Source organism: Ranitomeya variabilis, chromosome 1 (assembly GCF_051348905.1).
Source record: "Ranitomeya variabilis isolate aRanVar5 chromosome 1, aRanVar5.hap1, whole genome shotgun sequence".
Taxonomy (NCBI): Eukaryota; Metazoa; Chordata; class Amphibia; order Anura; family Dendrobatidae; genus Ranitomeya; species Ranitomeya variabilis.
Genome location: NC_135232.1, coordinates 723578196 through 723604007, shown reverse-complemented (window position 1 = coordinate 723604007; position 25812 = coordinate 723578196). Strand labels below are relative to the sequence as shown.

Below are 25812 nucleotides of genomic sequence, written 5' to 3'. Positions count from 1 at the left end.
GGCCTTTCATTCATTTATTAGATGTGCTTATTCTTTACAACCTCTGTGAATAAAAGTGATTTTTTCCTTTTTAAAGCTACCGCTCTTTATCACATACGTCTGAGAGGAAGCCTTTATGTGACAAGAAATGCCGCAGTGCTGAGAATACATGGGGATGAGTGAAAATGTCCTATCTTCTTACGTGTGATCTAATCTGACCTCATTAAAATGTGACCTCCAAAAGCCGCTTGATCATGTCAGAATGGGCATTGTAGAATGGGAGACCATCAACCTCCATGGCCAGATTCCCAGTAACCCCACTGCGGATCCCATGGTTCACCAGTATCGCCAAAAGCTTTTCTTCCTGTAGTAACAAGTTGGACAGAAGAAGGAAAAATATCGTAAAGGAACACTAAACACAGAAAATCAACAGGAAATACAAAACAAAAAAGCATTTCCTTCCTTAATCTTTTATTTGATTCTTTTTGTCTCAAATTACAGTTACAACAGAGAGCTATATAAAGAAATTATCTCTGTACGCCCCAGGAGATCAGCCATGTCTGCCCTGTAAAATATTGTAGAACTCTGCACCATGGCTAAAGGTACCTTCACATTAAGCGACGCTGCAGCGATAGCGACAACGATGCCGATCGCTGCAGCGTCGCTGTTTGGTCGCTGGAGAGCTGTCACACAGACCGCTCTCCAGCGACCAACGATGCCGAGGTCTCCGGGTAACCAGGGTAAACATCGGGTTACTAAGCGCAGGGCCGCGCTTAGCAACCCGATGTTTACCCTGGTTACCAGCGTAAAATGTAAAAAAAAACAAACAGTACATACTTACATTCGCGTCCCCCGGCGTCCGCTTCCTGCACTGACTGAGCGCCGGCCCTAACAGCAGAGCGGTGACGTCACCGCTGTGCTGTACTTTCACTTTACGGCGCTCAGTCAGTGTGGGAAGCGGACGCCGGGGGACGCGAAGGTGAGTATGTACTGTTTGTTTTTTTACATTTTACACTGGTAACCAGGGTAAACATCGGGTTACTAAGCGCGGCCCTGCGCTTAGTAACCCGATGTTTACCCTGGTTACCAGTGTAAAACATCGCTGGTATCGTTGCTTTTGGTGTCAAACACGACGATACACGCCGGTCTGACGACCAAATAAAGTTCTGAACTTTGTTCAACGACCAGCGATATCACAGCAGGATCCTGATCGCTGCTGCGTGTCAAACTAAACGATATCGCTATCCAGGACGCTGCAACGTCACGGATCGCTAGCGATATCGTTTAGTGTGAAGGTACCTTTAGAAGAAACAAAGATGGTTTTAATATTGTACAATTTAAGGGGAATATTACCTTTTGGATGGATGGGAGGGAGGAAGCCCAGGTAGCTCGCTCTGTCAATTTGGGGAACCCAGTTGCCTTTCTTAAGTACCGATCATGTATTTGACAGGTGTTCAAGAGGTATAAGGCACATGACACGGCATAACCTCCCCAGTTGGACACACCTAGGGTATAACCAAGTCAACTATGTAAGACCAGATGGAGGAGCAAAGGAAAAAAGCTAATAACAGGGTTGTCCTAGCTCGAGAACAGAGCTCTGAAATGCCTCATCAGAAAAGGCTGGCAGTGGTGCATTCATGGCCTCACTCCATTCATTACGTAGACTGGAGCCATGTACTCAGATATCTCTGGCCATCCCATAAACAATAAATGGAGCAGTAGTGCACATGCGTCATTGCAGCTCCAGTCTGATGGTACATTACAGAGCTCAGTTCTTGGGTGAAGAATCTGTATGAAAAGAACTGATGTGAAATTCAAATATTTTTTAGATGCAACTTATAGATATTATTTAACTTCTGGATCACACGATATATGTCCCTACTATTAGAATTACACTTTTTCTTTTAATCAGACCATTTTTATTCAACAATACCACTTTACATACAGCTTTCTTTTTTCAAACAAGAAGAAAGAAACAATAACATGATATTGACGTAGATACAGATTAGTTCAAAGCAATCAAACTATTTGTATATATCGATGTATACTAATCAAAAACAACAATAAAGCAACAGGAATTGGTAGTAAAAAGCCTTTGAGTAGAGACAATATCCATCCATCTAACCAAGACAGATCCTCACTAACTGTTCTGTCATAGGCTCTAATTTTGGTTATTCCGTCCTTTCTCCTTCTTCTAAGGCCTAAGTGTAAGAGGACGAAGAATAGAAAAGATCGCTCTCTTAGTATGTAGGAAGAGTATCTCATATTTACACATAGCGTTTTTCTTCTGATTCCCTCCTCTCTCCATAAATATAATAATATTCATTTTAATAATATTCATTTTATTGTTGGAGGGTTCGGATCAAGCCAATAATATGCCTGCAGTTTACGTGCCTGAAAATGAATCCTCGAGATGCCCAAAACTATTGGAGAGTCTACGTCTATATTTTCCCCCAAAAGACCAAATTTTCTCTCCACAAGGTCCACTACTCCCTTTCAAAAGGCTTTGATGGAAACACATTCCCACCTCATGTGGATAATTGAATTTTTCATTCATCTCCACAATGGCACTGACAGGCAGGGGGATATGTCACAAATGGATGACATGGGGCTATCCCTTTAACTGCCATCTTTCACATGTTTTCCGGTGCCTGGTAGGCAGGAAACCTTCCTGTCAGTGCCGATGTGGAGATATTAGGAAAAGTCTCTATAGACTTACCAGCAATCACCGTGAAGTCAGCAGCAACGTCACAGGCGATAGTGTCTCCATTTCTAATATACTTCTTCACAGCCTCCTTTACTTTTCCTGTCCCCAACTCATTTCCACCATCTCCAACCCCTATGAGGTTATAAGATGCAAAAACAATGATTTGTAACTGTGGAAAGATCACCTCTCGTGGCTGCACACGTTATTACAAACACAGGTTGTAGACACACCGGTTGTGCTGATGCCTGGAATAGTCTGTGCAGCAACAAACAAGTCATCGATGGGATCCACTAAGTGCTTGATGTTTATTTTCCTCGCATTATAATAATTGCCATCACTTGCCCTTCCTGCCCTTTCTATGGCCACTAAATGATCAAACCTTGGAAAGGAAAAAAGAAGAAAAAAAGATAAAAATGTTACTCTGAATATTAGAAGATATAGGAAAGTATGTACAAAGTTATTTAACCCTTTTATATCTAGAGAGTTTTGGGCCTTGATGCACAAAGGTCATATTCACCTTTTTAAAAGCTGCATTTGCTTTTTATTTTGCAGTCTATTTTGCACAGCTCGGCCGAGTATAAGTACCGGGTCTAAAGAATCAGAGAACCAGTGCCATCAAAGACGTGATAGAAATTAGTCAGCTTCTGCTACAGGAACCAAACCAACAGCCTTGTTGACGCAGAGAGGTAAATATTACTAGGTGTTAACCTCTATATTTATTCTATACAGTCAATTCTGAGTTATTTTGGTCTCCAAACAAATGAATCCATTAGTGACTGCAAAAACAAAGAGCTCAAGTGCAAAAAGTATGGGAGGACGCAGAATATGAATTAATTAATCTATGTATACTGTGCAACATGTCCGGATAAATCCTTAAGGTACCTTCACACGAAGCGACGCTGCAGCGATAGCGACAACGATGCCAATCGCTGCAACGTCGCTGTTTGGTCGCTGGAGAGCTGTCACACAGACCGCTCTCCAGCGACCAACGATGCCGAGGTCCCCGGGTAACCAGGGTAAACATCGGGTTGCTAAGCGCAGGGCCGCGCTTAGTAACCCGATGTTTACCCTGGTTACCAGCGTAAAAGTAAAAATAACAAACAGTACATGCTCACCTGCGCGTCCCCCGGCGTCCGCTTCCTGTACTGTGTGAGCGCCGGCCCTAACAGCAGAGCGGTGACGTCACCGCTGTGCTTTTACTTTCACTTTAGGGCCGGCGCTCAGTCAGAGCAGGAAGCGGACGGCAGGGGACGCGTAGGTGAGTATGTACTGTTTGTTTTTTTTACTTTTACGCTGGTAACCAGGGTAAACATCGGGTTACTAAGCGCGGCCCTGCGCTTAGTAACCCGATATTTACCCTGGTTACCAGTGTAAAACATCGCTGGTATCGTTGCTTTTGGTGTCAAACCTGACGATACACGGCGATCTGACGACCAAATAAAGTTCTGAACTTTATTCAACGACCAGCGACATCACAGCAGGATCCTGATCGCTGCTGCGTGTCAAACACAACGATATCGCTATCCAGGACACTGCAACGTCACGGATCGTTGTCGTTCTCGTTGTAAAGTCGTTTCGTGTGAAGGTACCTTTACAGCTACGTCACTGCAGACATGCAAAATGAGGGAAAGCTTTTTTCTTTGCTTTACGTGCAAGCAATAAAATAGCATGCTGGGAATAGATGGTCATAGACATAAGAGATGGAGATTGATTTTCCTTTAACAAAAAATAAATAAATAATTACGGTACATACAGATATATAAATCACAGACTCGATGGTTCATTATCTATGGCCATGTTTTGCCCTACAGAACCTGTATGGTGGTGCTGGGGAGTCCACCATGTGACAATATAAGAGGTGAATCAGCGCTCATCAAGACACTTTTCCATCGGCCGCTGCTGATCCTTCTCTCACCTGGGTGCAGTGGGGTTTCCATTCTCACACAGAAATTTCATGGCACATTCTGGAGTTTCCCCGTTGTAAGATAACACTGGCACGGACGTCTTCAGGACTCCTGGTGAATATAAAGTCATTGATAAATTAATATGTAATTTTCCTCTTAGATATCCACCTGTCATATGCCCTTGTATCGGGTCGTAGTGTTTAGGCCAGAGCGGGTGCCTCATGACATTTGATTTCACATGTCACTTTTTCAAGTACAAGAGCTAGCCATGTTTTTTACAGATCGCACTCGTCCCTGGGATAGTCTTTGGGAAAGTTCACAAGTGGTCAGTGCAAAATCACCGAGACAAGTCCGATGTTGATCTGAGTGTCGAATCAAACCCAGCAATGTTAATCTATGGGTCTGTTCAGACTGATAGATAGGGGAGGATGGAGAAACATTTTTTATATTTTATTCTCATCAGATAAAAATTAAGAAACCCTGACCAAACTCTCATGAAACGCAGACCGACTTTCTCATACTAGAAGATCCATGATGTGTGCTTGAGCTTTTATCTACAGAGGCACATCAATGGAAAGGATCAGAAAATGTCCCATCAGTGGTGAGTACTGACCATAGGAACCACAGCAGCAGATAATATCTTAAAGGGAGCCTGCAATCAGCATACATAGAAAAGTTATCCAGGGGTGCGTGCAATAATAATGTCTTGTCAGTAGGGTTGGGGGGACACTGGACAGTGGGTTAGCACTCTGACAATAGGAGACTCGACCCTCGGTATAATTGTTGGCTTCTCCTGGTTGGTTATGCCCTTTCCTCAGATATTAGAGAGCTCATTTTTAGCCTAGTGTCCACAGGAGGTAGGCCCAACCAGTATCAGGTCTTCTGCACATTTTTATTTTGTAATATTTTCCTGTGTTTCTCCAGATGGTGCTGATGTCCCCCACCTTATGCCATCATCCCAGGGAGGACACACCATGCACTTCACAGTAGTATAGCTCCCTGCGGATGCTATTTGTCACCGGCCACCTTTCCCCAATAACTGCCGCTGCATTGGAGTGCTGACGTCCACACAATTCTTAAAAGACCACCTAAAGTGTGACCCTGGGCGGAAAGAAAACGTCGGATGGGCGAGTATAACCCTTTGTCCCCCCCTTCAAACAGGTTATGACTAGTCTCAGCTGGCACATTGTGCCCTCCTTATAGGCATCAGGTGGAACCTTGGGACATCTCCCTTATTGAAGTCTCTCTTTGAGCCTCTTCATAGCATTTACCAAGGCCCTTATCATGGAAGGTGGCATTTTCCTATGGCTATAACCTCTGTATGCCAGGTGTCTGAGCTTGCTGCTATTTCCTGCAGGGTTCCCTCCTTGTTCTCCATCAGGAGAAGTTTGGATTGTGTTTGACTCCAAAGGAGGTCTCTGCTTCCACATCAATGAGGACATCATCCTCTCCTTCTTTTTGTCATCTCCAGTTCATTCCTGGGAGACTTTCTTCACTGTTAGGCCCTAATACCCTGACCAGATCCAATCTTTCAATTATACAAGCTTTCCAGGGTTTTGAGTCACTTCTCGTGATCCATATCTGAGTGAATCGGGTTGGCTATCGTAAAAACCTTCAAGGTCAAAGCCAAATCTCTGCCCTTTGGGTTACAGTTAATTCCACAAAAGCAGTCGGGGTCTCATGGGCTTCGACTGAAGCAAGCTTAGGGCATAAGGTACTGCGTACTGTAGGTCGCTGTCTGCTTGGCAGTCCAAATGGCCAGCGATTGTGCTTTTTTCCCACCCATTGGAACTGCTCTGGAACATTCCATGGTCCCCCAATGCTATGGATTGTTAGACTTGCCGTAAAATCCCTTTCTCGTTGAATACATTGCGGGTACACAGCTCCCACTCTATTCCAGATTTTCCTGCACAGGGACAAGTTATCCTTGCCTGTGTATGATGTGTATTTATTCTATGGATTCAGGTCATGTTGGTTCCTTGTTGTGTTTTTGTTGTAGTATTTTTACTGTTTTTTGGGTTGCCTTTCATAATGTTTTTAGCACTAAGCTGAGCTGTCTGGATTCTGACGAGATGCCATAATCACCAGGCAGAACCAATACTTTTCTTCTACCTAGTGGCAGAGTGAATACCCATGATCCTGCGTCCAACAATTTATTCAAATAGAAAGGGATTTTATGGTAAGTGCAAAAAACATATTTGATCAAAATACATTGCATAATAGGCTTTGCTTTTAAATAGCAGGGCAGACGACCTCAGTCCATGCTGCAGGCTGCCTATATCTATAGACTAGGAAACAGTGGGCCCTGATGTCCAGTGCAGGAGCCAGCACTGCAAAAAAATGATGTGATCTTACAGCGATTACTCTCCTACAGGCCTAGGACACTGGCCAGAACGCTCTACCTCCTACTGTATAGATACGAGCATCCGGCAGCATGGACTGAGGAAGGTGGAGCTATTGAGAAGCAAAATCTTTGATGCAGTGTATATAGAAAAATGATTACCTTACATTCATGCGTTATAGCAGCTTCTCTACATGCAGTAATTGAAGGAACCCTTTAAACATAATATGCAGAATATTATACATTAAATACACCTTGTTCTATAGCATCATCCACGATTTTCTTATTCATGTCGATGGCGTGCCCATCTGTAACAATCACAACCTTCTTTCCAAGGGCTTGCAATATGGCCGCCATAGCCAGGGCCCCAGGAGGACCGTCTGTTTCCTCAGGAGGGACTTTCTGATAGTGAGTGGGGAATCCAGTGGTTATGAGGATGGATTTGGCATGAGATAGGGAGAGGCAGGACTTGAGAAGTTCATCCTTAATGAGCAGATTCTTAATCCCTCGGTTACCTGCAAGATATTGACATTGTCACCATTCCAAAAATCTGAGCTAGGCCACCAGATGTGTGTTTAAGTGCATTTTTATCTTGTGGATGATCCCATATCCATTTATTACATATAATTACCTGGATCTATGCCAACAATTTCTTCCAACAACCTGATTTTTTCAGCGGTTTGCTTTGAGACCAGGCTGTAATGTAAAGGATCAGAGGAGATTTGCACAACTAAGGGCTCCTGAGTGGCACAAGGTTCTTGAGTGTCTTCATTTTTAACATCGGTAATAAACATGCATCCTGGAGAGTGGGTGAACGCCAAGGGGGATCCTGCAAGAACAGGACAACATATTAATTCTTGTCCACACATTTAAATGAGGCATGAGAGTCATCTGCAATCTGTAATAGAGGAAGGAGCCAAGGACAATCATCTGCCTCATAAAACATGTCAGGCTGACTGCGTTGAGGAACATGGCAGAAGAAATATGGTAAATTGACCATCATAACTTACGCCACTTCATTTCCATCCGTTAATTCAACATAAGACCCCACTTTTCCCTGGTGGAGAATTTGATTAATACATCAGTTAATTGGACATGGCTGATTCACACTTTGTCGATACTTACTGCAACTAACGACAGCTTCAACGCCCGTGACACCGCACGCCCAGAACACCGGGACATCGCCGGGATGCATCCACACCGCATCTCCATAATCAGTTTTCTGAAGATCTTTAATCCCAAGATAATCTGCACCATGCGGAAATAGGGGAAAATGGACATTCATAGTAAAATAATACATAATCCAGATTACTGGAGGTGTACAGAAAATTAATAGGTTAAAGAAATGAAAGGGGCATTCTAAGCCTGAAGGTTAGTTTGGAGGAGTTCTAACTGTTCACCAGAGAGGCAGACCCTGGTCCCCCATTAACTGAGCTGCAAAACTGTGGGCAATAAATGGAGCATACTGACAAAAAACAGCCACAGCAGCTCCACACGACTGTGATCCTGTGTCTGGTGGGAATCAAGAGCTGGAGAAGCAATTGATTGGGGAACTATCAGTCAGACCCCCAATGATGCTGCATTAGGTGATAATCCTACCTTAAAGGTCTTGTTCGGTCTTTCACACTCACTGCATATTTATAGGGTGGATAGGACCTTCATCCATCTCCAGAAAAGACCAAAAACCCTGTCAGTAATGAGGAGTGCTCTCCTTTGCAAAGCGCCAATAAAAATTATTGGAGGAAGCCAAAGAAAAGTGCATGTGTCGCCTCCTCTCCATCCTGACAGTTCGCACTGAGGCCCTGTTCTGGAGACAAATTTGTGTACTAGCAGTGGGACCCACTTCTATTGGACATTTATTCATATGCCAAATATGTCCAAGGTGCAATCTCTCCTTGTGCGAAGCCGCACATCTCCCCACAGGATAGATGATAATTATCTGATGAAGGTCTCAACACTGAGATCACAGGAATGGTCCCTTGACCACATGAAGCAGCGGTAGCACGTGCGAGCAGCTCAAGTAAAAAATAGTGGCACTGCCAGAAAGAACAGAAAGCAGCATCACATAATATAAGGGCTAAGAGCAGGAAGTCAAATGGGGCACTACTGACCTGGGGAGCCGATGTGCACCGGAGCTCCATGGTATTTCTTCATGGGGTGTGTAGCAATCACTGCAGCCTCTAGCTTGTCTTGAGGAATAGGTCTCATGGTCACAACAAGGTTACATGAAAACTGTCCGATTCCATGACAAGGGACCGCTGTCTGCAGGGAAAAGAACAGCTTAATAGGGAGAAGACATGAGGACTCATTCTGCTACATGCAGAGGCGCCTCACATTAAAAATGGCATTAATTTCTAAACAGCATGATGTACTCGCCTATCACTCAGATCCGCTGATTTGCTTTTACTAGGGTGCAATGCATCATGAGAGCTCAGATCGCAGAGATACAATTAGCGATAAGCTAATAGGTCACATAATACAGAAAATAAAATGCGATCTGTCCTCTGAACCATCAGCAGAGCTGTCAATGCAGCTTTGGATGTGACTACGGTAAAAAACAATATGTAAAACCACAAAAAAGGAGATTTTTGTGTACTCACCGTAAAATCTCTTTCTCTTAGCCTCTAATTGGGGGACACAGGACCATGGGTGTTATGCTGCTGTCCACTAGGAGGCGACACTATGCATAATCTGAAAAAGATTAACTGTGGCTCCTCCTGTGCAGTATACACCCCTGGACGGCATCAGCCTTCTCCAGTTTTGTGCAAAAGCAGTAGGAGGAACGTAACATGAATAACATAATTATGCCTGTAAGAAGGCAACTATGTACGAGCTCAAGAAACAATATGAGAACTCAACAGTTACAACAGCCCGGAAAGGGCAACAGGGTGGGAGCTGTGTCCCCCAATTAGAGGCTAAGAGAAAGAGATTTTACGGTGAGTACACAAAAATCTCCTTTACTCTGTCGCCTCATTGGGGGACACAGGACCATGGGACGTCCTAAAGCAGTCCCTGGGTGGGAAGCAATGGACGAATATTGTGCAGACAGGCCCGTACACTTAGGGCACCGCCACCTGCAGGACACGTCTACCCAGGCTCGCGTCCGCTGAGGACTGGGTATGAACCCTGTAGTGTTTAGTAAACGTGTGTAAGCTAGTCCAAGTGGCCGCCTTACACACTTGTTGTGCCGAAGCCTGGTGCCGAATGGCCCAGGAGGCCCCTACCGCCCGTGTAGAGTGTGCCGTAATGCCGGCTGGAAGAGGAGAATTCTTAAGGCGATACGCCTCTTGTATGGTGGATTTGATCCACCTGGCAAGAGTAGCTTTGGAAGCTGGCATACCCTTGTGGCCGCCTTCCGGAAGGAGGAAAAGGGAATCAGACCTCCGGAAGGACGCAGTCCTAGACACGTATATACGCAAAGCCCTGACAAGGTCAAGCGTATGCAGAGCCTTCTCCACTCTATGAACCAGAACCGGACAAAGGGATGGTAGTGAAATTTCCTCATTGAGGTGGAAGTCGGACACAACCTTCGGGAGGAAGGATGGGACCGTACGAAGAACTACCTTGTCCTGGTGAAATGCCAGGAAAGGCCGTCTGCAGGAAAGTGCTGTCAGTTCAGACACCCTGCGTAGCGAGGTGATTGCCACCAGGAAAACCACCTTCTGGGAAAGAAGGCGGAGCGGGACCTCCTTAAGAGGTTCGAAGGGTGGTTCCTGCAATGCTGTCAGGACCAGGTTGAGGTCCCACGTTTCTAGTGGTCGTCTGTAGGGGGGAACCAATCGGGAAACCCCCTGAAGGAAAGTCCTTACTTGCGGCTTGGTAGCAATGCGCCTTTGGAAAAGCACTGAGAGGGCTGACACCTGGCTCTTAAGCGAGCCCAAGGACAGCCTGGCCTCCAGACCCGATTGGAGAAAACCAAGTACTTTGGGTATGGAATAAGGGAGTGGGATCTGGCCACGAGATTCGCACCAGGTAAAGAAAGCTTTCCAGGTACGGTAATAAATCTTGGCAGAGGCTGGTTTCCGTGCTCTGATCATGGTTCCAATGACATCTGCCGAGAGCCCTGCCTGGGTTAGAACCCAGGTCTCAAGGGCCACGCCGTCAAATTGAGAGCCCCTGAGTTCTGGTGGTAGAACGGCCCTTGTGATAGAAGATCGTGGCGGTCGGGGAGACGCCAAGGGGCGTCTGCTGTGAGTTGTACGATGTCGGCGTACCATGTGCGTCTGGGCCAGTCTGGTGCAATGAGGATGGTTGGAACTCCCTCTTGTTTGATCTTCCTCACCACTCTGGATATCAGGGGGAGAGGTGGAAAAATGTACAGAAGCTGGAACTGGGTCCAGTCCTGAACCAGAGCGTCTGCTCCGAGCGACCGCGGATCGTGTGTTCTGGCAATGAAGTTGGAGACCTTGGCATTGAAATGGGATGCCATTAGGTCCACATCCGGGGTCCCCCAGCGGAGACAGATCTGTTGAAAAATTTCGGGATGGAGAGACCACTCTCCCGAGTCTATTCCTTGTCGGCTGAGGAAGTCTGCTTCCCAGTTGTCCACACCCGGAATGTGGACCGCCGAAAGAACCGACCCTGTTTCCTCCGCCCAGCGGAGGATATGTGACACTTCCCGCATCGCCTGGGTACTGCGGGTCCCCCCTTGATGATTCACATATGCCACAGCCGTGGCATTGTCCGACTGTATCCTGATGTGAGAGGCTGCCAGTAAGTGATGGAAGGCCCTCAATGCCAGTAGGATGGCACGAATTTCCAGGATGTTGATGGGCATGGTCGCTTCCGCTGGGGACCATTTGCCCTGTGCCCTGTGGTGTAGGTGCACCGCACCCCAACCCGTCAGGCTCGCGTCGGTGGTCAGGACCTTCCATTGACCTGAGAGAAAGGATTTCCCCTTTGCTAGCGAGGTTGGCTTGAGCCACCAGTGCAGGGACCTCCTGGTTGACGACGTTAGCTGGAACTCCCTGTCGAGAGAAAAGGGATTCCGGTCCCAGGACTTGAGAATGGCTAGTTGGAGAGGTCTGAGGTGAAACTGGGCAAATGGGACAGCTTCTATTGCCGCTGCCATCTTGCCGAGAACTCTCATGGCAAACCGGAGAGATCGAGGGGGTTTGCGGAGGAGGGTGCGAACTGCTAGTCGGAGAGCCAGTGCCTTGTCCTTGGGAAGGAGCACTAGACCCCTGGAGGTGTTGAATAACATTCCCAGGAAGGTCAGGGACTGACTCGGGGTTGGTGATGACTTTTGTAGGTTGATTAACCAGCCCATGCGACTGAGAGTATCGGTTGTGATTGAGACGCTGAGCTCGCAGTCCTTGAAGGTGGGAGCCTTGATGAGTAGATCGTCCAGGTATGGAACGACTACTATGCCTCTGGAGTGCAGGACGTCCATGGTGGCTGCCATGACCTTGGTGAACACTCTGGGAGCCGTGGCGAGTCCAAAGGGGAGAGCCACGAATTGGTAGTGGTCCTGGCCTATTGCGAACCTGAGAAACCTCTGATGGGCAGGTGCAATGGGTATATGCAGGTATGCGTCTTGTATGTCTATGGAGGCGAGATATTCTCCCTTCTCCATGGACGCAATGATGGACCGAAGGGACTCCATGCGGAAATGACGGACCCGTACATATTTGTTGAGCTGTTTTAGGTCTAGTATGGGCCGTACACTGCCTCCTTTCTTGGGAACTACGAATAGATTGGAGTAGAACCCTCGGAAACGGTCGGTCGTGGGTACCGGTACTATGACTCCTGATTGACAAAGCGAGGAGACCGCTTGGTGGTAGGCTCGAGCCTTGGCTGGCGGTTTTGGGGGGACAGAGAGGAAGAACCGGTCCGGTGGGTTGGAGGTGAAGTCTATTTTGTATCCGGAAGACACTAGTTCCGTGACCCACCTGTCTTCTGTAATAGGCAGCCAGACTTGATGAAAGAGCAAAAGTCGGCCGCCTACTGGTGTGGTGTCTTCCGGAGTCCGTGAGTCATGAGGAGGAGAAGGTCTGAGATTTTCCTCCTCTGGGCTTAGACTGGCCTGCTTTTGACTGCCAGGTCTTGTCCGACCTTTGCGTCGATCGTGAGTTGTCCCTGCGTGGGGAACGGTTACGATTTTGTACTGGACGCGAGACGGACCAGCCGGAGGAATTCCGAAAGGATCGGAATCGAGTTTGGTTACGCTTCTTGTAAGTGCGTTTAGGTTTCAGTTGGGGAAGAGAAGTACTCTTACCCCCTGTGGCGTTGGATATCATAGTGTCCAACTGTTCACCGAAAAGTCTCCCACTGAGGTAGGGGAGGTGCGTGAGGGACTTCTTTGAGGCTGCGTCCGCTTTCCATTCCCGCAGCCAGAGGATACGCCGAATCGTGATGGCGTTTGATGCTATCCCCGCGACTCCCCTTGCTGAATCCAGAGCTGCATGGAGCATGTAATCTGCTACAACAGCAATTTGAACCGCTTGGTCCGACAGTTCAGGAGCGGATGCTTGGAAGGCTTGTAAATTGTTTGCCCAGGCCAGGATGGCCTTGGCAGCCCAAACTGAGGCGAACGCGGGAGCCAGGGATGCCCCTGCAGCCTCGAAAATTGAACGAGCCATGCGTTCTACCTGCCGGTCTGCTGCGTCCCTTAGGGTTGAGCTATCTGGCAGTGAAAGGAGGGTCTGTGCTGCTAGCCTGGAGACTGGGGGATCCACTTCAGGTGGATCTGTCCATTCCTTGGTGTCCTTCTGTGGGAAGGGGTACCTCGCCTCCAGATATTTGCGATTAGCGAATTTTTTCTCAGGCTGTGAGAGCTGTTTTTTAAGGATCGCCTTAAACTCTGGGTGGTTAGAAAAAACCTTAGGCGGCTTCAGAGGTCCTTCAAAGGAAATCTGATGTTCTGGGGCCTCTGGTGGCGGATCAGAAATGTCCAGCACCCGATGGATGGACGATATTATGTCCTCAACTAGCGCTGTATTGCTAGGAGGGATTGGGATCAGGGACCCCTCAGTTTCTCTGTCTGAGTCAGAGTCGCAGATGCCTTCCGAATTCTGTGTATCACTGAGGCGTCCCCTGCTGGGTGAGCTGGGGAGGAGGCCTTCTCTGGTTGGGGATTGCGGAGATCTGCATTGTCTGTCCCTGGAATGGGACGGTCTAGATGACCTGGAGCAACGGTGTCTCTCCCTAGAGGAGGATGACCGTGTGCTATGGGATGACGCAGATGGACTTGATCTATGGATCCGCTTGCGTCCTGACCTAGACGTGGATGTGCCAGGGGCATCTTGTTCCTGAGTCAAGCTCTCCCGTTGTTGGGTAACGGTCATAGCCGGGGCATGACCCTGCAGAGCCTGAAGCAATGTGGAAGTTAGGTTATCTATAGACTGCGTCATAGATTGCGATAACTGAGTAGCCCATTCCGGTGTGGCATTAGACACCGAGGCATTGGCAGGGGCTTCTTGAGGCTGTGACACAGTAGTTTGTATACAGTTCTGACAATGCGGGTACGTGCTGCTACTGGGGAGAGCGGTCCCGCAGGCTGTGCAGAATGCATAATAGCAGTTCTGCCTGGTTCTCTTAGACCTTGAGCCCGGCATAGTGCACAGAGTGCAGAAGTGCTGCCAGCAGATGGACCTTACAGGGGTAGAGAACCTACAGGGGAGCCTTATAGGTAATATGGATTCACAGCTGAGTAAAGATAACCCAGCTGTGATCTTACCCCACCAGTGTACCCCTAGGTCCAGCGCCGAAAATCCACAGTCCTGTGCCCCCCGGAGACTGGCTGCCTGGTCCTGCAGACCGGGAGATGCAGGGTTAATCTGCAGCCGAAAATGGCTGCAGAGACAGAGGAGAGAGGAGGAGAAGGGGGCGGAGAGCTGGAAAAAGGCGGCAAGGCTATAAAAAACCCGCCCTTTCTGTCTCGATCCGCCCCTTGTATGACACTGTAGAGTGTCATATTTGTCATCCGGGGGGCGGGCCGGGGGGCGGAGAGGAGGCTGCTGCTTCAGCTAGGCCGAAGCCGGGGCCTAAATTAGATGCCTGAGGCCCAGAAGGGCTCCAGGCCGGCGCGAAAGTCCGGGAGGGGGTCGGATCTGAACCGGACCCCTCCGGATTTGAAGGCAGGATGGCGGTGGGGCTATAAGCGGAAGGGGGAGCCCGGCTGGGGTCCCCCTGAGGCAGTATAGAGCTGGTGCTGCCGCAGAGACAGGGACGCAGGGAACCCTGTGTCTGTATGTGCCATGCCTGCCTGCACTCCCCCCGGCCCCAACAGGAGCCCGCAGCTGGGCTGGGGTCCCTGGATGCAGGCGCAGTGTGCTGGCCCATTGCTGGGAGCTGTAGGATGCTGCCTGTACAGGCCCTACCTGAGGTGTCTCAACCTAATACCCCCAGAGGGGGATAGGGAGAGTGCTGTTGTCACCTTCAGGGGCCTTTATCCTCGCCTCGACCTCAACCCAGAAACCAAAAGGAATTGGGGAAGGAGGGGGGTCTCGACTTCGAACCAACACCCGAGAGGTTGGGGAAGGAGCAGCATGGGGAATAGCCATCTCAACTTCAACTGGGCAGGAGGAAGGAGCCATGCCGGGGGTCTCACAGGAGACCCTCTTTTCTTCATCTGTAATCCCGTCGGAAAACGGGAAACGGAGTAAAACGGAGTAAAAATCTTTAGGTGTGCCTCCTTTGCGACACTAAGCAAAAACTGGAGAAGGCTGATGCCGTCCAGGGGTGTATACTGCACAGGAGGAGCCACAGTTAATCTTTTTCAGATTATGCATAGTGTCGCCTCCTAGTGGACAGCAGCATAACACCCATGGTCCTGTGTCCCCCAATGAGGCGACAGAGTAAAGGAAGGTTAGATATTTTATAGATTTGCAGTTGCGGAAATAAACAACTGGGTCTGAAAATCTATAAAATACAGAAGCACCCAGAATGTGTGAACGCAATCCAATAAGAGATTCCTGATGGTCAACCATAAATATGGTCATAAGTTCATAACATCAATACGGCTGACAGAAAACTAGCTCTTATAATCCTAAAATCAGAATTAGTACTGCAAATTAGTTCTTAGTCAAATGGAAGAAAATGGTCTCCTATCTTCCTTCAGAGTGAGGCTGTTTTCAGTCTTTTTCAATATCAGACCCTAGGCACACAACTGTGTCCGATTCTGCAACCCCCCCACCAAGCAAAAAAAAGCTGCATGAAGAGAAATTAGCCAACATATTTTTTTCTCACAAATGGCAGACTCCAATCTATAAAAAAACAAAAAGAAAGCAGAATGGGACAAGCACTAAGTTTTGCTCAGATCTGGCATATATTAAAGGAGTGATGTGTGAGTGGCACCACTACCCCATATAGATCTGTGTGCTGATGAGATGACTCCCATGAGCCCTAAGACACAGGAGGCCTCGTGCAGGGGGAAACCATTAAGCTGCCAAAGCGCCCAAATATTGAACCCATCCCCCTACCTTGTACATGCTGACGTTCCGTTCCTGCTCCACATTCCTCACAGGGACCCCCAGTTTCTGCACTGCGCTTTCAAAGGAAAAGCTGCAGCCCAGGTAGAAAGTCACCATATCCTTCATCTGCTCGGTGTAACTCTCCAGGCTGGCGAGGCTCTCTGTGTAGACGCCATGTTCATATCTCCGATATAGAAGGCAGTCCGTCCTGGAACATACAGAAGCTATGGATGAGATTGCCTGCATGTGTACCATCCCTTTAATGCCACATGGAAACTTCTATTGTATGAATAAGAGACATGAGACTCCATACCGTATATCGGCGTCACTGCTCAGGGGAGGACACTTCCACTCTCCGGGGTCGCTGCGGTATAACAGAGGGAGAGGGCCACTATTGGCTTTGCAAAATTTCTCAAAATCTTTGGCTAGAGACTTGTGCAGAATCACAACGTTGGCCTGGTTATACCCTGAAACATTCACAATAACGACACAATCAAGCATGGAGCGCCTGGAGGAAGTGTGGGTCTGTATTTCCTGATATCTGAAAATCACACTATTTTTCCTGACTGGTGGATGCAAATTTATTGTACCTAAAAATACAAAATACAAAATGTCAGAATGAGGCCTGATCTGTTTTGGACATTAGCGGATGGATGAAACTGCGACTCCAAGGTTCACCGCAGTATATGGCCGCACCATGAAGACCCCCATACACAATAGCCTAAACTTGGCTGAATCCACCAACATCAGCAGGGTCAGAGGGCTGTCTAATGTGAATGGGGTGTCCAGAGACTTTTCCCCTAAACATCAATTGTCAGTGTTCTCAGGGTGGAGCAGTGTGAGTTTAACACCTGATCCTTTTGATCTTCAGAAAATAAGCCACATTTAGAAATGTCTGCCAGGGGTCATCTCCTCTCTCCCCTTTGAAAACACATAACACAAATGTGTTAGGATCCTGCCTAAAACATAGAAAAGGAGCAAATGTTTTCCCTCTTGGATCTGCCTTAGTATTTATTCACACAGACTGCTGGGGCAGGAGCATGGATTTCTGCAAACTGCATTCAGATGTGCATGTGCCTTACGTAGCACATCCAGTATCACACTGCCGAGTATTACTAGGAAATGAGACCGACAGTTTTCACTTTGCAAAGTAATAACTTCAATAGAAAGCAAAAGAGCAGAATGATTCAATTGTCATCACACTTGCAGCACCATCTAGTGGTAAATGTGGATCACTGCATTTATATCAATGTAGATAAAAAAGAAAAATATCAAACATGAAGGGCGTCCGTCAGCCCCCAAATTTTAATTAAACCACTTATACAAATATAAAGTGGACTGAGCCCATATCAGAATCATGTCCGATTCATGCAGCCTGAGGTTTGGATATCACCTGGCAGGTTCCCTTTAGTATCACTGCTACCATAATATGCCACAAATTTCCTGCTCACAAAACCTTGAAACCTGATTGTGATTCAGTCCACTGTAGATGTACCGAGGCGCCCTCACATGTCATTTTAATGCCAATATGAGGATTAGAAAAAAATAAGGCTTAAGTTTACACATGGCAAATCTGCTGTGGAAATCCACTAGGGAAATATCCACATACTCTATAATGGGTATTAATAATAGATAATAGATTAAATCGTGGCCACTAATGAGGTTTAACAGCAGCAAATCACAGTGCAAAAATGAAGCTGACTAATGCTCATGCAATTTTGCACTTATGAGTGGATTTTACCAACAAAACCGTGCAACCATTGACAACCGGTTAGAAAAATGTACGGATTTGTTGGGAAACCAATGGTTAGCAAACTTTCTGTGCCTTCACCTATATACTATGAATTACCAAGAGGGCCAAAATAATTTAACAGATTTGAGTAACTGGTTCCGTAAATATCATGGAAGCGTTTCCATCGATAGTGTCACACATTGTACATACATGATATACACAAATAGGGCGATGGAGGTATATTATGCATATACATGATATACAGCGATAGAGGCGGCTGACTATCTATACCTCGCACTTTGGTCTTGTGTCTGTTTCTTGTAATTATTTACAAAGTGCGGATACCTGGATTTTGGACTCGCCGCTCTCGTGGTTTATGCAGTGTAAAAAGCCAATATCACAAGATGTATCCCTGGAGGGAATACAGGTAGTGCAGTCACCTAATGTGTATGGGGGCCTCTCGACTCCCCCAATGACAGAAGTTGTGGGGAGAGAAGGATCGGGTTGACATTTAACTGTCTGACGCATCTGTTCTTTGGGAGTAACAAATTTTGTATTGTGCTTCAACTCGTGCAAAATCACAGCAAGACCTCATATCAAAGGGCACCTGTTCCCCCATCAGAATCTCCGCTCAGAAGCCATATGCAAATCAGGCAGGAAGTGCACTGGCGACCTGCTATTTCTAGTGCACTGACACACCCAGTGCACTTCTAGCCTGTTTTGTATAAAGCTTCTACGTTAGATTTCCCATGACTTGCACATTGGATTTCTATGTGCCTACAGAACCAGAACACTACTTACGTATGTAAAAAAATAAGTGGTGTGGTGATAAGCTCCCTTTAACCGTGACATCTGAACTCACCCGTAATGAGTTTGATCAGATATTAGAAGGTCACTGGAGTGCAGATTTCCCCAGCCAAATTACTGTGGGGGGAGATGAAGGCCCAGATAAGATATGACACCATTCATTTGTTACCTGCAGACATCCCTGACGTGTTCCGGACATGTATTCGATTTTGACGTATTAAACCACGGACAGCGGCTGGGAAGAGAGACCTGAGCGACTGTAGACAAACCATGCCAGGCACCTGCCAAGGAAAGAAGCAGACGATCATCAGGGTTATCACATCCAGATCGCATTGTTCTGTGGGCAAATAATAGGTCATGTTTATTGGCCATGCATCAAATGTGCAAAAATGCTGCTCGCATGTACAAGGATATGGTGCCAGTAATAGTGACCGGCAACAGATTAATAATATAGTGCAGCAAACTGGACTGGGGGCTATTCATGACACAATGTCAATGTTACCTCTCAACCACGGCAAAAAATGCAATTATGATGGATTAAAGCGATTAAGACACTGAAGGAAGCAAAACACCTGAGTTTCCTGTAATACTCCCTCAATTTCACCAGCTTGAAAAACCTGTTGTGTGCTAACTAACAAAAAGGATATCTTTCTTATACAAGGTTTAGCAGCCCTAATCCCGGACTGATCTCAGCAGTGTGAACACTGGAGGAGATCCCCACCGCAGCCCTTTCCGAATGTCACCTACCTCAGGGGCTGATGACACATCCATAACAGGTGACGTATCCAGATAATACAGCTAGAGCCTGTTCTCCACATTTTATACACTCAGTATCAATTTTTAACTAACTGGTTAAATAGTTATAGGTGTGGATACTTGAAGGCCATGTTTCCAGTACTGAAAGGCTTCTTTTTTTTCGCCGACTTTTTCTGCAGATGTTTACACCAAAATAATCAATAATCAATAGTATTTATGGATTTTTTATTGCTTTTTTTCTTTAGTACAGAAAAGCAGTAATTCTATGCTTAAAACACACTGATGATCTTACATGCATTCTTTTTAGAAGTCTATAGGGGAAAATGCACCATGTGTTTACAGGCACAGTGAGGTGAAATTTCATGAAATCCACATTGCTTGAATTGTTAAATGTAGCAGATTTTTTGCTGAAAAAACCCCAACAAAAAACGTTTATGGTATGTAAGAACACGACCTAACACTGGATGAATTATCTCCTTTCCGTTGTCGCCATTTTTCATTTTTGCGCTTCTGTTTTGTTCCTCCCTTTCTTCTAAGGGTCATCGATTTTTAGTATTCCAGCTAATCCACATGAAGCCTTGTTTTTTTTAGGGTGAACTGTAGCTTTGAACGACATCATACATATTATCATATAATATACAGAAAAAGGGCAAAAAATGTGGTAAAAGTTACCTGGAAATGCTATTCTCCAGGTCAGTCCGATTATGGCAACACCAAACTCGGTTATTTCTTAATTTAAGTACCGAGAGAAAATAAAACAGAAATATTTAAAAAAAGGATCAAATTGATTTGTGCTGCCAATACAATGTCTATACTGATATTTCATTTGGGGGGATATACATTTGAGTTTTTTTCTTGCTACAATATTTAACTGTGATGACAAAACCGAACACTGACAAAAAAAAAAAAAAGGATGACAATGTGAAAAAAAGCTGATCAAAATAAATCTATTTTACATATATGCAAAAAAAAAAAAAACAACCCTTCATATGTGAATGAGGCAGGTAGGATTTGCAACAAAATAAGCATTTATTTCAAGCCACTTTTATTGCACCCTATAAATTGCGCAAAGGAGCAATCTGCAAAGAAAATTAACAAACTGCAGATTTACACCCGCACTACAGGTCAACATATGCACGGAGAATATCTGCAACGTGTACATTGGATCTTTCAAACATACTAGGCCGGTACTGTACATCTGGGAAGTGCGCCTTTACCTGTTGGTCTTGTTCACGTTACAGATTTGCTGAAGCTTTTGCTTCTGGATTTTGGAAGATTTTAATGCATAGTTGCGAATCCCGCTGCAAATCCATAACAGAATAGGCATCACGTGCAGAGGCGTAGCTAGGGTTTCAGTTTGGGGAGGGGGGTGAAAAATCTGAGTGGGCGCCTAACCAGGTAATCCTGACTAGATACAGTGGCGCACCCTAATTGTGAGTATAGGGGAACGTCAGAAGATGACTACGCTGTGATTGAAAATAAATCTATGTACAAAAACAAACACTGATATTACTATATGGAGACCACATAGTGGTAGATACCAGTCCTGCAGACCATATCAGAGATCACTGGACAGTTTTAGATGGTGACTTACAGCTGATGGTCTTTCTTATGAAGTCGTTCACTTTTCCCATCTTTTCCATCTGGCCATACGTCTCACATTTCCTGCACCATCCATATCTATTCCCAACCTGCACAAACTAATCATTCTGCTGATACCCCAATACTGAGCCGCTGCTGCCATATGTGTCCTATTGCACCTGCTGTGTGGTACAATAACGGCTCCCTTAGCGCCCCACATAATACTGCCACCATTGTGCCCCTTACATAGTAATAATGACTCCTTTGTGCTTTCTAGATAGTAAAATCCACATTTTGTCCCTAAAAAGTAATAATATGCAACTTTTATGGTCACAATACTCTGAATGCCCCTATATTAATTATGTTTAAGTGCCCAATTAACATTTATTAATGTCACCTAGGTAGCCCCCGTATACAGCTCGACTATACACAGTATAATGCCCCCCCACAGCTCTCCTTTACACAGTATGATGAGCCCACTGCTCCCCTATACACCGTATGATGTCACCACTGCTCCCCTATACACAGTATGAGCCCACAGCTCCCCTATACACAGTCTTATGCCGACAGAGCTCCACTATAGAAAGTATAATGCCCCCAGAGCTCCCCTATACACAGTATAATGGGCCAGCAGCTCCCTTATGTAAAGTATAATGCCTTCACAGCTCCCCTAAACACAGTATGATGTCCCCCACAGTTCCCCTGTACACATTATAATGGGCTAACCACTCCATTATACACAGTATAATGTCCCAACAGCTCCCCTACACACAGTGTGGTGGGCCCACAGCTCCCTTATACACAGTATGATGGGCCCACAGCTCCTGTGCATACAGTATAATGTCCCCCCACAGTTCCCCCATATACAGTATAATGGGCTAACCATTCCCTTATACACAGTATAATGCCCCCACAGCTATACACAGTATGGTAGGCCCACAGCTCGCTTATACACAGTATGATGGGCCAGCAGCTCCCGTACATACAATATGATGTCCCCACAGTTCCCCTGTACACAGCATCATGGGCCAACTTCTCCCTTATACACAGAATAAAGCCCCCACAGCTCCCCCTCACACAGTGTGGTGGTCCCACAGCTCCCTTATACACAGTATGATGGGCCCACAGCTCCTCTATATACAGTATTATGTCCCCCACAGTTCCCCTGTACACAGTATAATGGGCTAACTGCTCCCTTATACACAGTATAATGCCCCCATTGCTATACACAGTGTGGTAGGCCCACAGCTCCATTATACACAGTATGATGGACCTGCAGCTCCCGTACATACAGTATGATGTCCATTAGAGTTCCCCAATACATAGAATGATGTTCCAGCCTGCACTGAGAGTTACACTGTCAGGAGGAAACTATCTTTATTCCTCCCGGCAGCGTCGCTCTTCTAGTCATAGGGGCGGCGCCGGCACGGTTTCAGTCATTGCTCTGTGTATACAGAGCAGCGGCAGTAACTCCGCCCCTGACCCTGACTGACAGCCGGCTCAGCACCCTCTACACCCGGGAGCTTTGCTACTGGTGCCCCTATAAACAATAATGCTTAAGTGCCCACTTGACATTTAATAATGTCTCCTGAGTCCCCCCAAAAAACAGTAACAATGGCCCCAGCATCGCTAATGTCAGCAGGGGGTCATCTGACGACTCTTTCGGCTTCTCTCAGTTCTCATCAATTGAGAGAAGCCAAACCTTTCTAGTTGACACATGCACATAGCAAACATGTGGTCGCATGACAGCTTGATAACGCCAGTGATATTGGGGGTTCATGACAGCAGGCGCTCCCTGTCATGATTTGGCATTCTGCTTATTATTAAAGAATCACTCTAGCAGGGTTTTTTTCTCAATGCTGGAGTGGGGCTTTAAGGGCAAGTCCCCTGCCCCGGTAATATACTCATCCTGCAGCGTATTCACTGTTTTTTGGCACTCCTCCAGTCCCATGGCTCAATCTTGTGAGCGCAGCTTCTGATTGGCCAGAAGTTGGAAGCTACATCACAAGCCCTCAATGTAAGACTATGAGGGCCAGAACGAGGCCAGAAAGAGGTCAGAATGAGGCTCTCAGACTCAAATTGATTAGTGACCTCTGCACCGCTCCATGAAACACTGGAGCAGCGGACATGTCATTAACAGCAGGAGACGGACCTAAGCGGTGCGGTGGTGAAAACAGATGAAAACGCCAGAAGGTGAGTATCAGACAGTCGGTAGAGGTCTTGGATGTAAGCGCCACTCCAGCGGTGAAATAAAAAAAAAAAAATGCTGGAGTGATGCAGCTCATGGTTACTATATTGGGGCTTCTTATACTAATACTCGTAAAAGACCCAGTAAGTATAAAAAGCCTCCAACCTTCCCATCCCAGACAGCAACTATTACATGTGATGGAGTGCTTATAGTCTCATAACAAAACAGTGTAATAATCAGCCCCCCAGTGCCCTGTAACACCTCTCCCACCTCAGCCTCCACAATACCCCCATTCTCTCACATTCAACCCCCAGTGTCCTGTCCCCCTCCCCCACAACACCCCCATCCTCTCACATTCAACCCCTAGTGCCCTGTCCCCCTACCCCACAATACCCCCCATCCTCTCACATTCAACCCCCATTACCCTGTCACCCATCCACCACCTCAGCCTCCACAATACCCCAATCCTCTCAGATTCAACCCCCAGTTCCCTGTCCCCCTACCCCACAATACCCTCATTCTCTCACATTCACCCCCCAGTGCCCTGTCCCCCTTAACCACTTCAGCCCCCACAATACCCCCATCCTCTCACATTCACCCCACAGTGACCATGACATTTCTATCAATCTAATACATTTTTTCTCCACTTACCGATGAAGTTTGCAGGCAGTGAGGCAGGACCAGGAAGTGTGTGGGAGAAATGCAAGGTGGACACTAGGACCCAGGGTGTCTGCTTTGAGCCCATCTGAGCGTCCACAGTGTGAAGAAAACTGCAGCCTACGAAAAGCTCCATCATCAGGTCAGACAGCATGGTACAATTCAGGAAGAAGACTCTGCAACTGGCCACTGTGCTAGCCAGCGTGCGAAGTCTCTATCAGACAGGAGCAGGCATTATACTGCTCTCCTCCTGTGCTGTGTTTTGCCTTATCAAAGAAGTGGCAGTGACTCCCAGGGTGACGGCCCTCTCTGCCCCCACCCCAGTAGCTACGCTACAGATCACGTGGGAACGTGGACTTAGCGTATGTTCACATAAAGAAAATGTATTAAAAACATTTGACTTTTTCCATTCATGTTGATAGAGCTTGCCAAATTTCATGCACCTGCTGCAGAAAGAAACACCACGCAGCTATACGGAAGCAGCAACCAGCGTTCAGCACTTCACCACATATAGGGTGTGTGCACATGATGCAGAAAAACGCTGCAGATCCGCAGCAGTTTCCCATGAGTTTATAGTTCAATGTAAACCTATGGGAAACAAAAAACGCTGTGCACATGCTGCGGAAAAAAAGGCGCGGGAACGCATCGGTTTACATTCCGCAGCATGTCAATTCTTTCTGCTGCTCCTATAGAAAACCGCAGTTGTAAAACCGCAGTGAAATCCACAGAAAAACCACAGTAAATCCGCGATGAATCTGCAGCAAAAACGCAGCGTTTTTGCTGCAGATTTATCAAATCCGCAGTGGACCATTATATGTGTGCACATAGCCATAAATGCCATAACTCCTATTGCAATGGTTTTCATCGGCTTGCGATACATAGCAATGCATATTGAATGTTAACCTGCAGTCAGGGAATACTTTCTACAGGAGACGTATGCTACCCTTTATTTCACTGGTCACACATTTCATTTCTCTTTAAACATTGTGAATCTTTTCGGTTCCCAGCATTTTCTTCTGATCCAAGACGTCTGAATCAAGGGCTCCTAATACAAGGACATAGAAACAGCAGGAAAGCACTCACCTTCTCATACAACTGAAGGGTCAGTGTGAAGCCCAAATATCTCCCGAGCAGAAACGAGAAGAGAGAAACAAGGTTCCTGAGACATATTAGTTCTTTGTATCACAGCGACACCTGGTGGTGAGAAAACAGAACTGCTGTTATGGAGATTATTGCTATTTTTTACATTTATTATTGCTATTACATGGATCTGCAGATTCTCTATTATAACTTGCATATCAATAATGCTTCTTGTCTAGTTTTCATGATTCCTGCATCCATCGGATATGCTATAAATGTCCGACAGATGCAGGTTCCACCTCTGGAGGAGATGTGCGGCTCTCTATTAATTTCTATAGGAGCACTAAACCTTGCCTAGTGCAGTCCCAGAATATTCTGAGCTCTCATAGAAATTAACAGAGAGAGCTGTGCATGTCCGGCCACTTCTAGGAGTTATAGTGATGGAACTCATTACTAGTAACATAGGGATCCCTGGTGTTGGTGGTTTGGGTTAATAGACTCGGGTGAGCGCTAAAAGGCACTGCATAAAGGAGACCAGATCTAAGGGATCAATTAAGCTAATTACTAATCCTTTGCTAGTGTTCTCTATAAGGCCTCATTCAGACTTCATTATTTGATCTCTTCTGTGTTTAGCAGGTAACATGGGGCTGGTGATCCATCAGAAGAC

At 46.4% G+C, this 25812-nt stretch overlaps 1 protein-coding gene across 5 annotated transcripts; it reads right to left on the bottom strand.

Moving 5' to 3' along the window:
• On the bottom strand, positions 1–25216 carry DGLUCY (D-glutamate cyclase). Of its 5 annotated transcripts, none has more exons than XM_077267733.1 (14): positions 25149–25214; positions 20312–20368; positions 19053–19164; positions 16658–16811; positions 16354–16552; positions 9043–9193; positions 8057–8179; positions 7563–7760; positions 7186–7446; positions 4602–4701; positions 2917–3065; positions 2699–2818; positions 1333–1484; positions 1–343 (listed from the first exon to the last, which is right to left on the bottom strand). In XM_077267733.1, exons 3-14 carry the CDS (start codon positions 19153–19155, stop codon positions 203–205), a joined length of 1851 nt encoding a protein of 616 aa, XP_077123848.1. In that variant the 5' UTR covers positions 19156–19164; positions 20312–20368; positions 25149–25214; the 3' UTR covers positions 1–202. The 5 variants fall into 5 exon arrangements, with proteins under 5 accessions (XP_077123848.1, XP_077123856.1, XP_077123863.1 ...); XM_077267741.1 differs by lacking the exon at positions 25149–25214 and adding an exon at positions 24060–24198; XM_077267748.1 differs by lacking the exon at positions 20312–20368 and having other exon boundaries at positions 25149–25216.
• Positions 25217–25812: the final 596 nt, after the last annotated feature.